General features: G+C 37.1%; 1 protein-coding gene across 6 annotated transcripts in view; it reads right to left on the reverse strand.

Annotated features, from left to right (window-relative positions):
• Positions 1-2,318: 2,318 nt before the first annotated feature.
• The window catches only part of BMAL2 (basic helix-loop-helix ARNT like 2), an 88,262-nt gene continuing 74,383 nt past the window's right edge, over positions 2,319-16,197 (reverse strand). For all 6 annotated transcript variants that reach the window (XM_079935890.1, XM_079935889.1, XM_079935888.1 and 3 more), the window contains 8 exons: positions 13,992-14,232; positions 13,186-13,292; positions 12,879-13,029; positions 11,397-11,455; positions 9,519-9,627; positions 6,438-6,516; positions 4,883-4,991; positions 2,319-2,903 (listed from right to left, as the gene is read on the reverse strand). In XM_079935890.1, coding sequence (XP_079792016.1) covers positions 2,767-2,903; positions 4,883-4,991; positions 6,438-6,516; positions 9,519-9,627; positions 11,397-11,455; positions 12,879-13,029; positions 13,186-13,292; positions 13,992-14,232 — 992 coding nt within the window. In that variant the 3' untranslated portion in view covers positions 2,319-2,766. The remainder of the gene's footprint in view (positions 2,904-4,882; positions 4,992-6,437; positions 6,517-9,518; positions 9,628-11,396; positions 11,456-12,878; positions 13,030-13,185; positions 13,293-13,991; positions 14,233-16,197) is intronic.

The raw sequence follows: 16,197 nt of genomic DNA on the forward strand, positions 1-16,197 counted from the left end.
CTGTGCTCCACAACGGGAGAGGCCACAACAGTGAGACGCCCGCATACCGAAAAAAAAAAAAGAGTATTCTTTATAGGATGTTTTCATTAAACTTATATTTTTCACCAAAACGTAAGAACTTAATTGGTAGGAGAAAAAAGTAATATAGTATAAAGCATAAAAATACGTCACTCCCAGTAGCAATCAAATATAAACAGAAGGCATTTTGAAGCAAGCACTGAACTTAGAGCTACAGCATCATACAATGCATGGATTGGATCCTGGGTCCAGGGCAAAAGCTAAATATCAGGGTGGGCTACTAAAGGATCAAAGCCTTCAACTGGCTTTCCATCCATAAGGCTATGGGATAACCTCTCCTCTTGCAAAGACAGAATTGTTACTGTGCAAGCAGCCATGGCCAGCCTCTAGAAAGTCTGCCTCTCAGATCCCTGCATCATGAAGTTTTGCCCCACCTGCTTTGGAGGTCATGCAGCCACAATGACCTATCCTGCTACCACTAGCTTAGGCTGACTCTGGAGGTCTAGCCCGACCTGCAATGGTCCAGATCCCTAAAACGTTACATTTGTAGGCAGGCCTCTCTGGGCTTAGAGAACAGATGTGATCCTTCATGCTTCTTCAGACTTAACTGTCATGCTTAGGCCACTACAAACCAATATATCCCCCATCTTGTGAGGGTTTTTTTTTGGCTTATTCTAAACCTAGATGTCTCCCAAGTCCTCAAATGCCAGAACCAGGAACGGTGCTGACCCTCTGACGTTACTGGAACATTGCATCGGCTCAAGACAATAGGCCAATACATCTTTGCCCACACGGCCACTGCAAATGTCAAACGTGAAGGAACATTTGATTTTGGTTGTTGCCTGTTGCTATGTTTGCCATTAACGTGTCTGAAAGTTCTAATCTATTACTTACAGCCTACGGAAATATGTGAGGTCAAAAGAATGCTTTGTTTTCGTGGGGCTCTGAGGGAAATCTGCTGGAGATGTACAGCACCACAGAGAAAAGGAAAACTGGATTTGATCCCCGTATCTGAGCCTCAGAGTTTCCCAGTTAGTTTCCTAGACTATCATTACTTTCCCTGTGGGGCACAAAAGAGAATATATGGGAACACACGTAATAAACTAGAAAGAGCTATTAAAACCATAGGTATTCCGGAAGCATGATCTTCAAAAAGGTAGCTACACACACAGTATTTTATTTTTGGTTTTTTGGGGGGTTTTTTTTGGCTGCGCTGCACTGCTTGCGGGATCTTAGTTCCCCGACCAGGGATCAAACCCATGTCCCCTGCAGTGGAAGCGTGGAGTCCTAACCACTGGACTGCCGGGGAAGTCCCTACATACAGTATTTTAAATATCCTTAATTCTTGCCCTCAATTTGAGCTACCTCTGAATTAATTACTGGTTTAAAAAATGCTCTCGATTTTTAATTATAGCTAGAAAATTGGTTTTTAAATTCTTTCTCGTTGCCTCATGGTTTTAAAAACACACTTATATAACTACCTTTGGTTACAGGCAATAGTAACTGTAATTGCCTAATAATTTAAAAAGCCAACAACTGTTCCTAGGTCAGTTAACTAATCATTTAACCAGTGAGACTACTGCTTTCTCAAATGTGTATAAAGAAACTGGTTTATATACATTAAACATTAAAAGACGTATGAACTTAATTGTGACATTACACAAGGCGTTGACTCTGCCTGGGCCTGTTTCTTCCTCTAAGACTAATCCTAAAGGTTGCTAAAAGCCTTTTCAGCATCAAAACCCTGTTCTATCTGTAATAAGAATCTTGAGTGGTTATATTAAGACTAAATCTTATAGGAAATGGTTAACCACCACCAAGCTGTAGGGCCCAAGATCTTTCCTTTTCTGTAAGCAAAGCTGAAACTCTCTCAGCTTTTTTTTTCTTTTCTGAGTTTTAAATAAGAAATCATCTCACTTAAAATCCATCTCAAAGTGCTCAACTGAGCGTAACTATCGTGGCTCTGTGCTTGCCCAAGTCTACAAAGACTGAATACAGTATTCACTGTGAGTACCACTACAAATTGCACTGTCCCTTTATTTTTTTTTTTGCGATACGCGGGCCTCTCACTGTTGTGGCCTCTCCCATTGCGGAGCACAGGCTCCGGACGCGCAGGCTCAGTGGCCATGGCTCACGGGCCCAGCTGCTCCGCGGCATGTGGGATCCTCCCGGACCGGGGCACGAACCCGTGTCCCCTGCATCGGCAGGCGGACTCTCAACCACTGCGCCATCGGGGAAGCCCTGCACTGTCCCTTTAAATGTTCAAGTACTCATCGTTTTCTTAAAATGGATAAGCCCTATCCTCAATTAAGGAAATACACAAGGAATGGAAATGTTCCAAATTACACAAATCTTCTATTATAAATCAATTATAAATGAATCTCAGACACAAGGAAGATGTCAACACATTAAATTCCCCAAAACAAGTGCATCAAAAAATAAAAACAAAACCCAAACAAGATACATGTGGTATTCTTGGTTAGAAAGACTTTAGCAAAAATATAGCAACTAGTGGGTTTTAAGCTATGTCAGTGAGTAAAGTGGTCTATAGAAAATTTTGAGAATTTGAAGGGAAACATCACATTTCCCTGTACCCCTGTGAAAGTCAGGAGCAAATCTATAAAAACTGGTCAACCATTAATAGGAATAAAAGATAAAAACAGTTATCAGTACAGTACAGAAGAATATATAGTTTTTTGTAAGCGAAATGCTTCAAAATATTTCTCATGTTGAGTTAAAAATCAAATGCTAGAGTGCCCAGTGGATGTCACTGAAGTCCCCAGGGTCTCCCAGCCCCCCCTCTGCTTCTAAGTAATTCATGAAGGCAGCCACGGCTGTGTCGTCATTGTCACAGAGGGCATCAAAATCCAGCTGGGCACCTTCTCCTATTGAATTAAAATACAGGCTTATGTAAGTACACTTGGAGGTTAAAAAATGAGTTATCATCAAAAATGGCAAAGCAAGGCTAGGATACCATACAATGTATTACTGAAGGCAAAGTATACGTCTTAAATTGCAGAAGCCTGATACATTTTTAAATGGGTCGCCTATTTTTATAACAATCTGCTGTCAGATAAATTGAGCTTCACTCATTGGATGCATGTAAGTGAGCTAGTCTACGAGCTTTCTAATAGAAAGTAAAAACTAAGAGGTACATACTCCCAGACAGTTGGAAGCTAGGGGTTGGGGTTTATTCATGTGTGTATATAGAGCCTTGAAGGAGAAATTTAACTTTAATCTGCCTGTGAAAATACTCTGCTTGTTTAACCCCAAAATGAGAAGGCTGAGACAAAAGCATCTTCTTCCAAATTTGAAAGACTCTTATAAAAGTGGGGGCGGTCCCCAGATTTTTGATTGAAAAAGGAAATAAGGAGGAACCATGGAAATGAGATTTAAATCAGAGATAAGGAAGAGTTTCTAGAAATTCAGGGTTAAAACACAGCTACAGATTAATCGAAGTTTTCTAGGTATCTTTCAAAGCACAATAGAATTGCGATGATTAATATGTGGCTCTCTGTGAAGCTGACGTCCAGGTTCCTTCAAGTCCTTTGATTCTCTTTAACATATATTTTCAGGAGATCAGAGTCAGTTATGGGGGGGTATAAAATTGTGTCATTTCAATCTTCTTCATTTGGACTTTGCATAAACATAGTTAAAATGAATAATTACATCTTAAACATTTTATGATTGGTATCTTTAAAAATTCTTTTTCTTAAGAATGGACATTTCCCCCTAAATACAATAGCTTTAGTTTTACTGAAATTGTGTGTTTTAATAATACCCATAACTGATTCAGTGGATAATCAAATTTTCAATGACAGGTCCATTAAGTAGCATACACTTAAAAATTAACAGCATGATTACTGTATTTATGATTTTGAATGAAAAACTCTTAGTTATTTTTATTGAAGTATAAAAAATATAATGTGTTAGTTTCTGGTATACAGCAAAGTGATTTAGTTTTATACATATATGTTTTATATGTATAAAACTGAATCATTTTATATAAAATATATATGTATTCTTTTTCAGATTCTTTTCCATTATAGTTTATTACAATATATTGAATATAGTTCCCTGTGCTATACAGTAGAACCTTGTTGTTTATCTATTATATATATAGTAGTTTGTATCTGCTAATCCCAAACTCCTAATTTATCCCTCCTCGCCTTTTCCCCTTTGGTAACCATACGTTTGTTTTCCATGTCTGTGAGTCTATCTCTGTTTTGTAAATAAGTTCATTTTTTTAGATTCCACATATAAGTGCTATCATATGATATTTGTCTTTCTCTGTCTGACTTACTTTACTCAGTATGATAATCTCTAGGTCCATCCATGTTGCTGCAGACGGCATTATTTCATTATTTTTTATGGGTGAGTAATATTCCACTGTGTATATAAACCACATCTTCTTTATCCATTCAACTGTCAGTGGACACTTAGGTTGCTTCCACGTCTTGGCTATTGTAAACAGTGCTGCTATACACACTGGGGTGCAAGTATCTTTCTGAATTAGTTTTCTCCAAATATATGTCCAGGAGTGGGAATGCTGGATCATATGGTAGTTCTATTTTTAGTTTTTTAAGGAACCTCCGTACTGTTTGCCATAGTGGCTGCACCAATTTACATTCCCACCAACAGTGTAGGAGGGTTCCCTCTTCTCCACACCCTCTCCTGCATTTATTATTTGTAGACTTTTTGATGATGACCATTCTGACTGGTGTGAGGTGATACCTCACTGTAGTTTTGGGAAAAATCTTAAAGTTGTTTGCATCTCTAGAAATTTCCTAAGCCTGAAAATATAGTGATTAAGAAAGAGTTTTTGGCAAACCAAAATGGCAGGCAGTTGCCAAAGAAAACTTACCAAGGAGTGGTTCGTGCCTATGGGGAGCAACAGCGCTTTGGTTTTGCTTTGTAGCCTGTAGCTCCCCTATTTCAGAAGGACTTAGTGTAGTCAGCTCCTTATTTGACATCTGTAAAGAAAGAATAACAAACAGAAAGTTTCCTATTTGAATGAAATAAAGACCTCTTAGCAGTTTTCAGATGCGGGCACTCTGGCAATGCCACCACTGCCATCAACAACATGGCAGCTCACACTTCGTATTCTGTGCTAAGTACTCCACAAGCATCATCTCGTTTCATGTTACACATGTCGTGAGGTCAGGCATCTGAGGCCTCAGGAGTCTAATATCTTGCCCAAAGTGCTGGAGCCATGATTCTAACCCAAGTCTACCTGACTTCAAAGCCCCCGCATTATTCATAACCATAACTGAATTACATACATAAGGAAAAGTTTTCAATTAAAAATGAAAAGCTATTTCAGTTTTTTTAAAATGATGATAAAACAGTATCTCATATGAAACTACAATGGGAAATACTGCTTTGGAGTAGGGAATGGAGTAAACCAGAGACTTTTACCAAAATGTTATCATACTGTTAAATAGTCACAGGACAAACAATCTAATGTTCATGTAGCTCATCATAAGAAGAAATCTTTTACCTATGTTGTCTTATTCAGTTGATGAACTTTGCCATAGAATGCCTATATAACGTACACTACTTGGACATTCTTGTGTGTTACAAGGACTTAAATCCCTGTTTCTGGCATATTGTCTGGCACAAAATGGGTACCCAATAAACATTTGCTAAATGTATGAGTAAAACTGGCAAATACTAGATCAAAAGCCTATATTAATATAAAAAGATGTTTTCAAGTTCCCTTTTGTCCCTGGTCAGATTTAATTTCTCTTTTCTCCTACATTCTTACACCACTTAGTTTATATACCTACTTTAGAGCTTTCTGTTGTCTGGGGTACATCAGAACTGTATATGGGTCTTCCACATTTTCAGCACTATGTTCAGTCATTTTTGTATATGCAACAATGCATTTCAAATAGCTAGTATTTGTTCAATTGAATTAAATAGTAGGTAGTACTTAATTTGTAGCTTATATTATTTAAACATCTTTCCAGACCCTAAGGAGTATATTTAATCCACGGAATCGAATCTATTAAAATAACAATAATAGCTACCATTTATTGAGCACACATTGTGTCCCAGGCACTGTGAAGTTTTTGTTTCTTTGTGTATTAAATCATTTAATTCACACACCACTCCAAGAGACTGGTGCTATTATTAATCCCTTTTTTACAAATGAGGAAGTTGAAGTGCAGAGTTTAAATAACATGCAGGAGGTTACCCAGAAGTAAGTGTCTGAATCACAACTTGGACCCAGATAGTATGGTCCCAAGCGACTTCACTCTTAACCACTATTCTACATTGCCTCTTAAAAACTCTGAGCTAAGTAGAAAGGGTTCATTCTTTACAGGATGGCCTCTTTTCTCAAAGGAAATAATCAACAAGGAGCAATGTTATTGTTCATTTATTTCACAAATATTATCACTTACAATGGTACTTACATTCCTGCAGTTTATAGTGTGAGTATCTTTCAATAAATCTGTTGGACTTGAATCATCAAGGGATGAAGAAGACTGTAACCTTCAAAAAGTGACACATGAAACATTTTATGTGTCTATTTATATATATTTTAGAAAATTTTCTCCTCTGAATACATAATCTACTGATAAAAATACAGGGAGGAACATAAGACTGAATATCACAACAGTTTTCATAATCAGACTGACTCGTTCAGTGCCAGACTTATTTTTGACTATGGAGTGCTGAAAACACTATATAAATAGAAACAAACTCTGAGGTGAAAGCTCTTAAGTAAATCACGTTACCTGTCTTAATACAGCACGTGGCAAAGTAATGGAATAACAACATGGTTCAAGACAGGCATTCAGTTCCTCATCAGGATACTGAAAAGCAGAACTAAGAATAAAGAAAGATTTCCTAACATCCTGCAACCTTTTTTTTTAAAGTAGAAAATGCATCATATTTTTACTGTAATAGGTCATCCCCAGGTCCAAAATCAATGGAACACATAAAGACAAAAACATAATCATACGCTTTGATCATAAATCTCTTCAAGACTTAATATGTAAAACTGACAGTGTCATATAATATATTACTAAATGCTCAATTATGTGAAACATAATGGCATAAACATAACTTTACGTCCTTTTGTATTCCCAAGAAGGCAACTGACAAGAAAGTATAGAGGGAGAAATTAAAACAGAAGAATGAAATGAATTAGGTAGGAAACACAGACGAAAAGATCAGTGGCATGTCTTAGAGATTTTTCACAATGTAATGTATATAGCTTGGCTGGCTTCCCATCTGTGGTTCATGGTTTAAAATCACCATCTGCTCAACTAGCCTTTGTTTAAAGATGAAAACTATCTGCCCCCACATGCACATCACTACCAGATTAATCTTCTGAAGTATGGCTTTCTTCGTATTAGTCACTGGGCAGAAACTTGCTATTTAAGTCCCTCCACTATTTGACTTCACCTTAGTTAAAAGTCCCTTTAATCAAGTTAAAACTCAGTTGCTCAGCAACCTGACTCTTCTCTCAGTGAATCTCCTTGATGTTTGCTGAAACCACCATGCTTTCTCCCGCTCACCTCCATACACTGGCTGAGGTGCTGCCATATATAAATGCTCTCCCCACTGTATCCTGCAGCTGCACCCAGCTAGCAACTCTGGCTCAATTTCCACTTTCCCTGCGAATCCCTGCCAGCATATACAGTCAAATGATTTTCAACAAGGGTGCCAACGTCATTCAGTTGGGGCAGGGACAGTCTTTTCAGTAAATGCTGTGAGGAAACTGAATATCCACATGCAAAGGAAGTTGGACTCTAACCCTACTCAGGGTAGTGTTTTGGTCGAACTTTGTCCTACTTAGCACATTTACAATTCACTCCAGAAATACATTTTAAGCTTTTATTATGGAAAACTTAGATATAAAAACAGACAATATAATGAAATCTCATATACCCACCAAACAGCTTCAATAATTATTCTTTCCTAATCTTGTTAAATGTATTTAACCTGAACTCATACTTCCCCTCTCCTCCCAGACATTTCACCATTTAATCTGTAAATACTTCTCACTGCAGAAATACTGATTTAATTGATTTTGGGGTGCTGTCCATGATATAACTGTTCTCTGCGGGTATTACACATATCTCTTAAAAATAATTGAATTCCAGGGGCTTCCCTGGTGGCGCAGTGGTTGGGAGTCCGCCTGCCGATGCAGGGGACACGGGTTCGTGCCCCGGTCCGGGAGGATCCCACATGCCGCCGAGCGGCTGGGCCCGTGGGCCATGGCCGCTGAGCCTGCGCGTCCGGAGCCTGTGCTCCGCAAGGGGGAGGCCCCAACAGTGAGAGGCCCGTGTACCACAAAAAAAAAAAAAAATTGAATTCCAAAACATTGCCTTTCTCAAATCCAGAAAAATTCTGAGTTCAAAACCTATCTGGTCTAAAGGGTTTTAGATGAGCAATTATGGGCCTGTATATACACATATTCACATATATCCACACATATCTTTCTTTTTTCTTATACAAGTGAGTTATTATACATGCTATTCTTTTGTTCTATTCCTGTGCTTTTTTCTATTAACCAGATAAAGCTCTTGCCATATTAGCATAAACAGAGCTACCTAATATTTAACTGTTGCAGAGTATGCCATTGTACGGATATACCAAAATAAGTTATGGTTATGGTAAAGATTTAAATATTTAAATCACTACTTAAACAGTGCAGCAAGAAACAGTCTTGTTCATGGGTCTCTGTGCAGTTGTGTAAGAATATTTGATCCTCGGGTAGAGATGCTGAGTCTGAGACCATGTACATTTATATTTTTGATGGGTGTAGTCAAATTGTGCTTCAAAGAGCTTGCACTAGTTTATATTCCCATGGACAGTTTAAGAGGGACTGTTTCCTCAGACTCTCACTAGTATCACCAAACTTTCAAATCTTTGACAATCTCCTAAATGAAAAAAGGTATGTCATTATTGTTTAATTTTGTATATACATAATTTTAACTGTGAGTGGGGTTGAGCAATTTTTAAAGTTTCTTGGCCATTTGCACTTTTATTTTCTATTTATGTCCACTCTCTAAATTTTTTGTTATTGAGTTATTTAAATGACTCCTTTAATAACTTTACTCTTTATTCTACACATAAAGTTTAATATATATAAAATTATACAGTTTAATATAAAGTTCAATAACTTTATTCTTTATACTACAAATCTCTTCATGTATTAAGATAATGAGTACATTTTATCATATGAAGTACATTTTCTGTGTATAATTTGTCTTTTAACCTTGCTAATTATAATGGTTATAGTTATGTTTTTTGAGTTTTTATATAATTAAATTTATCCATTTTTTTCTTAATAAATTCGGGATTTTGTGTGATGTTTAGAAAGGACTTTCCAAACTATGTTGCTACTGTAAAGGTGATCTTCTCTTCCATTATATTATTGAACTGGTTATTGTTTGCATATAGGAAACCTATTGATTTTTTAATATTGGTTTTGTAAATATGATGATAATTTTGTGAAAGTATTTGCAGCAATAAAACATTACCTTTGTAAGTCCAGAAGTTCACTTGCAATATCTGTTCCGATACTACCAGCACCAAGTACCGTTCCCGTATACATTCCAGGCACACTAATGCAAGACTGTCTTGAGGATCCTAAATAATAACAGAAGGAAAGATTCCATAGAGGGCTTTAAAAAAATATATAACTTTGGTCAATATCTTTCTTTCAATTCAAATATATTTCCTATTTCCCTCTTTAAAAGTAATAAACCAGCTGCATCCTAAAATGTTACAAATATTCATGCTTACATTGCAAACATAACTCATGATGGTTTAAGATGCTTATGAAGAGTGATGTGAATCAAATATGTGGAAAGTCATTGAGGGTTCAATCATGACCTGTAACCTTTGAGTACATACAGTTCCTTCCCACTTTAACCTCCACACTAAAGCCAGAGCAATACCACTTTTTTTCTTTTATTGAAGTACAGTTGATTTATAACATTGTTAGTTTCATGTGTATAACAAAATGATTCAGTTATATATATGTATGTATATATATTCTTTTCCAGATTCTCTTCCTTTATAGGTTACTACAAGATATTGAATATAGTTCCCTGTGCTATATGGGAAATCCCTGTTGTTTATTTTATATATAGTAGTGTATATCTGTTAATCCCATATTCTTAATTTATCCCTCTCTCCCCCGTTTCCCCTTTGGTAACCATAAGTTTGTTTTCTATGTCTGTGAGTCTGTTTCTGTTTTGTAAATAAGTTCATTTGTATTACTTTTTCAGATTCCACATGTAAGTGACACCACACAATATTTGCCTTTCTCTGAAGTGACTTACTTCACTTTGTATAATAATCTCTTTGTCTATCCATGTTTCTGCAAATTGCAATATTTCATTCTTTTTTATGGCTGAATACTACTTTATTTTAAATATTTCCTAATATTTTAATTTTTCTTTATACAAATAATATATTAAAATATTCCTGTGGTAAAGAACTAAGATAACTCCCCCTTAGTGCTTTTCATTAATTTGACCAACAGATATTTGAGTGCCTTAATGTATAAGGAACTATGCCAGCTGCTGGGCATGATAATGAGTAAAACACCATTCCTATCCTTGAAGAACTCACAGTCTAGCAGTGAGCCAGTTGAGTGAATGAATAATTGCAGTACAATGTAAGATTATAACAGAAGTGTGACCAAAGTACTGTGGGAATTCTGAGGAGGATAACTCAACCCACTGAAATCTTTTCTTTTTTTTTTTTTGCAGTACGCGGGCCTCTCACCGTTGTGGCCTCTCCCATTGTGGAGCACAGGCTACGGACGCGCAGGCTCAGCGGCCATGGCTCACGGGCCCAGCCGCTCCGCGGCATGCGGGATCCTCCCGGACCAGGGCACGAACCCGCGTCCCCTGCATCGGCAGGCAGACTCTCAACCACTGCGCCACCAGGGAAGCCCTGAAATCTTTTTTTTTAATGAAACTCTCTAGGAGTTAAGCCAGCATTTTATTTTTATTTTATTTTTTATTTTTTTTTATTTTTGGCTGCGTTGGGTCTTCATTTCTGTGCAAGGGCTTTCTCTAGTTGTGGCAAGCGGGGGCCACTCTTCATCGCGGTGCACGGACCTCTCACTGTCGCGGCCTCTCTTGCTGTGGAGCACAGGCTCCAGACGCGCAGGCTCAGTAGCTGTGGCTCATGGGCCCAGTTGCTCCACGGCATGTGGGATCTTCCCAGACCAGGGCGTGAACCCACGTCCCCTGCATTGGCAGGCAGACTCTTAACCACTGCACCACCAGGGAAGCCCCTGAAATCTTTTTGATTTCACCTTGAAATTTTTCCCTCTCCAAGACAGAAAATGATGGTAACTTAACAAACAGTCTATAAGTCTCCATCACCTAAAACTAACTTACCTTCTGATGATTGAGAGCTGCAAGGAAGTAATGATGTTTCTCCAGTATCACTATGTCCCCTAGAATTAAGAAACACCATAGGTGATTTTTTTTTAAGGTGAAGGAAAATGTTAAAGCAACTACATTAAGCTCTCTGTATTTGAATTATCAGTTTTTGACCTATTTGTGTTTTATATACATATTGTTAATGTCACCACCAGAGACGGAGGTATTGATGTGCTAAGTACCAGGGCTTTTGCCAGATGTCATATTACCCTGTAATGTACATGCTTCCAAAGATACAAACTCTCAGCTCATATTCTAATGATAAGGAGACAAGAATTATTGGGATGAATAACAGAATTATTGGGATGGGTAATTAGTACCTGCTGGAGGCACTAAGAACTGGGGGGCTCTTTTTTTAAATATTGTACATAAGGAAATAGAATTGGTTTGATAAAACCTTATAGCAATTTTAAAGAGAAACATAGAAAAATAATACTTAAGAACAAGGCCATGCTAGCATATTGAGCAAATCAGGAAAAGCTGCCTCTCCCTTCAGGCTGACACAGCCATAGACCAGGGCTTGAAAGGCAGTGAACGGGCTGGATTTGTGCTTATCCCTCAGCCAAGTACTCCTGCACAAGCATATGTGCTCCCCAGGCTCAGAAGATGGACATGCAAAAATGATGTGAAGGACAAAACAGTTTCTTACCATCTTAAACAGTTTAAAGCCACATCCACATCGTTTTTTGGAAGGACAAAGCAAGGCCATGAAGGGTACGAAACAATTGCCTGAATAAATGCATTTACTGTCACATTTTATACTAAGCCAAAAGGAATTTTTTATGAAAGGGCAAACTTTTAGCTTAACTCTGAGAACTAATGCCAATGAACAGTGAATGAATTACTCAAAATATATACTCAAATTCCAAAGCCAGAGGATCACACAGGGTTTTTTTTTTAAATTGAAGTATAGTTGATTTACAATGATTCAGGGGTACAGCAAAGTGATTAATATACATATACATATATGTATACACACATATTCTTTTTCAGTTTCTTTTCCACTATAGGTTATTATAAGATATTGAATATAGTTCTCTGTGCTATATAGTAGGTCCTTGTTGCTTATCTATTTTATATATAATACTGTGTATCTGTTAATCCCCAATTCTCGATTTATACCCCCCTTCCTCTTTGGCAACCATAAGTTTGTTTTCTATGTGAGACTATTTCTGTTGTGTAAATAAGTTCACTTGTATCATTCTCTAGATTCTACATATAAGTGATATCATATGATATTTGTCTTTCTCTGTCTGATTTACTCCACTTAGTAGGATAATCTCTAGGTCCATCTATGTTGCTGCAAATGGCATTATACTCAAGTTATAAAGCCAGAGGATTAAACAGGTTTAATGGTTTAGCAAGATGAAAAGAGAGAAGCAAAGATACTCATTTGAAATCAATATAAAGGTCTTAACAACATAAAAAATTACTTACAAAACTAAAGTGTTGACAGACACAATATATTCCAGTTCTTTGGTCCAAGGATTTGTGAAACTAAACCACTGGCTTTTTAAAGTTACGAAAGAGCCATCTTTTGCTCTGAATTTGTATGAATCTGTAAATATTTTCTCTTTACTCTGCAGAACTTAACAAGAAAAGAAAATAATCAGCATAACAGTCTACCACTATATAAATCAATCCCTTAAGGATTAATTCAAGGTTCAGATTTCACAGGAATGAAAAATTAAGAGTTGAAGTTGTAATTAAAAAGTACCAAAAGACGATCCCACTCAATGCATACCTGCTTTGTGCTTGTCAGTCAAATTACTGTGGTCATCTTGATGAAAATATTCATAACAAGAAGTTCCCAAAAGTTCCTGAGGCAGATATCCTAAAATTGCTGTTGCCCTGGTTTTAAAATTAAAAATAAAGTTCAGAATTGGTGGATGTATCCCCTTCCAGAATACTGTTGGTCCACACATGGTCAGGATAGTAGAGAAGTAGACCGGGGGGATGAGTAACCCATTTGCTTTACTGGGCTCCCTTGGCTGCCCTAGACCCAGATTAGAGCTGCAAAGCAGAATGGACACCCAGGCACCAGGCTACTCCAGAGGCCGCCTACCCAATCCAGGGTATGCTATTCCTACCATTCACCAATAAAATTGTGGCCATAGACCATGCCCAGTTTCTGCACCATTAGCTAAGAAATATTTCAAGTTTACAATTTGGCTTGAACAAATTTACTGATATATCCATATCCTTATTTCATTTAAACTTTATTTCCTGTTCTAAAGCCTTAAAAAAAAATCCAGCCGTGCTACTAAGCCACATTTTTTTTTTTTTTTTTGCGGTACACGGGCCTCTCACTGCTGTGGCCTCTCCCGTTGCGGAGCACAGGCTCCGGACGCGCAGGCTCAGCGGCCATGGCTCACGGGCCCAGCTGCTCCGTGGCACGTGGGATCCTCCCAGACCGGGGCACGAACCCGTGTCCCCTGCATTGGCAGGCGGACTCTCAACATTGTGCCACCAGGGAAGCCCCTAAGCCACATCTTTAATAGTCTTAAACATCCCATTGAACTCTAATCATTATGGCACATAAATGTTTACCTTTGATCAACATAGACAAATTGTCCATTCACTGCAAAACGGGTAATAAATTCAGTTGGTTTCACTTTAATCTCTCCACTGTTCTGCGGGACAATATATGGATGTAATCTTCCAATGGCAACAAGGCAGGTAAAATTACTACTGTCTTTCTTATTGTCCATTTCTTCTTCCATTCCAACAATATTTGGAGGCCAGTTTCTCAAGTAACCAGTGCAGTGGATAGTACAGAATTTTCTATGATCTAATTCAAAGGTTTAAAAAAAAAAAAAAAAGCATTTGTCAACTATATCACAATAAAACTAAAAAAAAGATAAAAATTTAAAAAGCATTTGAACCATTATGAATTCTTAAATTTGTTACACTGACATTTATAATAGTTATAATTGTGCTATGAAATAGTCTTTAAATATGCTAAATATGAAAGGGAATAGGATTGCATTAAAAAGAAATCATCAATCATGTTTACTTAACAACTTCATCCCTAATGGGTTACTTTCCTCAAGAACTAAACTATACGTACTACATCAAAATGATTGTTTTAATTTCGGTTTAAATAGGTCTATAGTTATTTTGTTATTTCCAAGTTAATTTTTTAAATTACAGTACTTTATGTGTTAGAAAAAGTTAAACTTCATGCTCCCTTGCTCTCAGCTACAGAAGTATTGTTTTCAGCTTATTTAAATTTTGGTATATTATAATTTATATTCATAAATTTAAAGGATACATGGATATATTCATAAATTTCTTATATAAGCACTTATAATGGCTAATAGATACATATGATTATAATATATTATAGAGACATTTCAGAGAACATTTAGAGAAATTTATAATAAAATGTATAAAAATAAAACTTGACTCAAATTTCACTTTTCAAAAAACTCTTAAGCAATTAACTCATAAGAAAAAGCTCATCAAACAGATCCAACCAGAAAAATAAAAAATTGGAAATAATCCATATATTCAAATAACAGGAAATGCTTAAGAAAACAATGACAGTATGAAAGACAGGCAGTATACAGATTATGGCAATCTACAAAAAAGTAACTTAAAGGTTAAAAAGGGGGGGGGGGAAGCTGATAAAAATTACTTAAAACAGTTGCTTGTGATAAAATTTAGAAAAGACCAGAACAGTCATTGTTTTAAGTTGGCACCTTTTGCTAAGACTGTTACTACAAATCTTTAAAAAAAAAAAATTTTTTTTTTAATGGAAGATGATATGGGCTGTCTTATAAGATAGCAACTAATAGTATTAGCAAAGGTGTAAAGAACACTTTATGTGCCATGCTCTGTTTTAAGTTCTCTAAATGAATAATTCATTTATTCTTCTTAGTAGTCTTATGATAGGTTCTAATATCATCCCCATTACCTCAGGAAACTGAGAGTTACTGCCAGGGTCACAGCAGGGAAGGGTGGAGCTGAGGGTAAATTACATCCAGACAGGCTGGCTTGAGAACTCCCTCTGTGAACTGCTACTGTGGTGCTATTTGATGGTAGTGAGTGCCTGTCATAGAAGGTGTTCAAACAGGAGTTGCCTGAGTGATGGAGGGGGAATACTACAAAAAGGTGTTCCAGTCAGAGGGAACAGCCAGTGCAAACAGAGTCAAGAGCGAGCAGTCAGAAGCAGCTGAAGCATAGTCTGTGATGGGGAAGTGGCAGAATAAAGCAGGGAACAGATAGTTTAGCTCTTGTAAGCCCTGCGTAGAACCTTGTATTCAACACCTAACAGACATCATCCCCTCCACAGCCCACAGATGCCTTAAATTTCATGTCTTTATCCCTTCCAACCCCAACCCAAGCCTTTATCACTTATTCCCTATCCTGCTTAATGACACCACAATCAACCCAGGTAGTTAAATGAGAAACCTGGGCTCCTCCCTTCACCTCACCCAACATCCAAGATATCTTAAAGGAATTAAAAATTGGGGTAAGTGTAATACAAGGTTTTCATTCATATTAACAAAATTAGATGGCAGTCAAAAATAAAAAGGTTTACATCTGTGACAACATGGGTGGACCCTGAGTATATTATGCTGAGTGACATAAGTCAGACGAAGAAAGACAAATACCATGTGATTTCACTTCTATTTAGAATATAAAAAACAAACAAACAAAAACCAAAATAAATGAACAAACCAAACCAAACAAAAGCAAACACATAGATACAGAGAACAGAGTGGTGGTCACCAGAGGGGTAGGGGAGAAG

This window comes from Stenella coeruleoalba (genome assembly GCF_951394435.1).
Source record: "Stenella coeruleoalba genome assembly, chromosome: 11".
Lineage (NCBI taxonomy): Eukaryota > Metazoa > Chordata > Mammalia > Artiodactyla > Delphinidae > Stenella > Stenella coeruleoalba.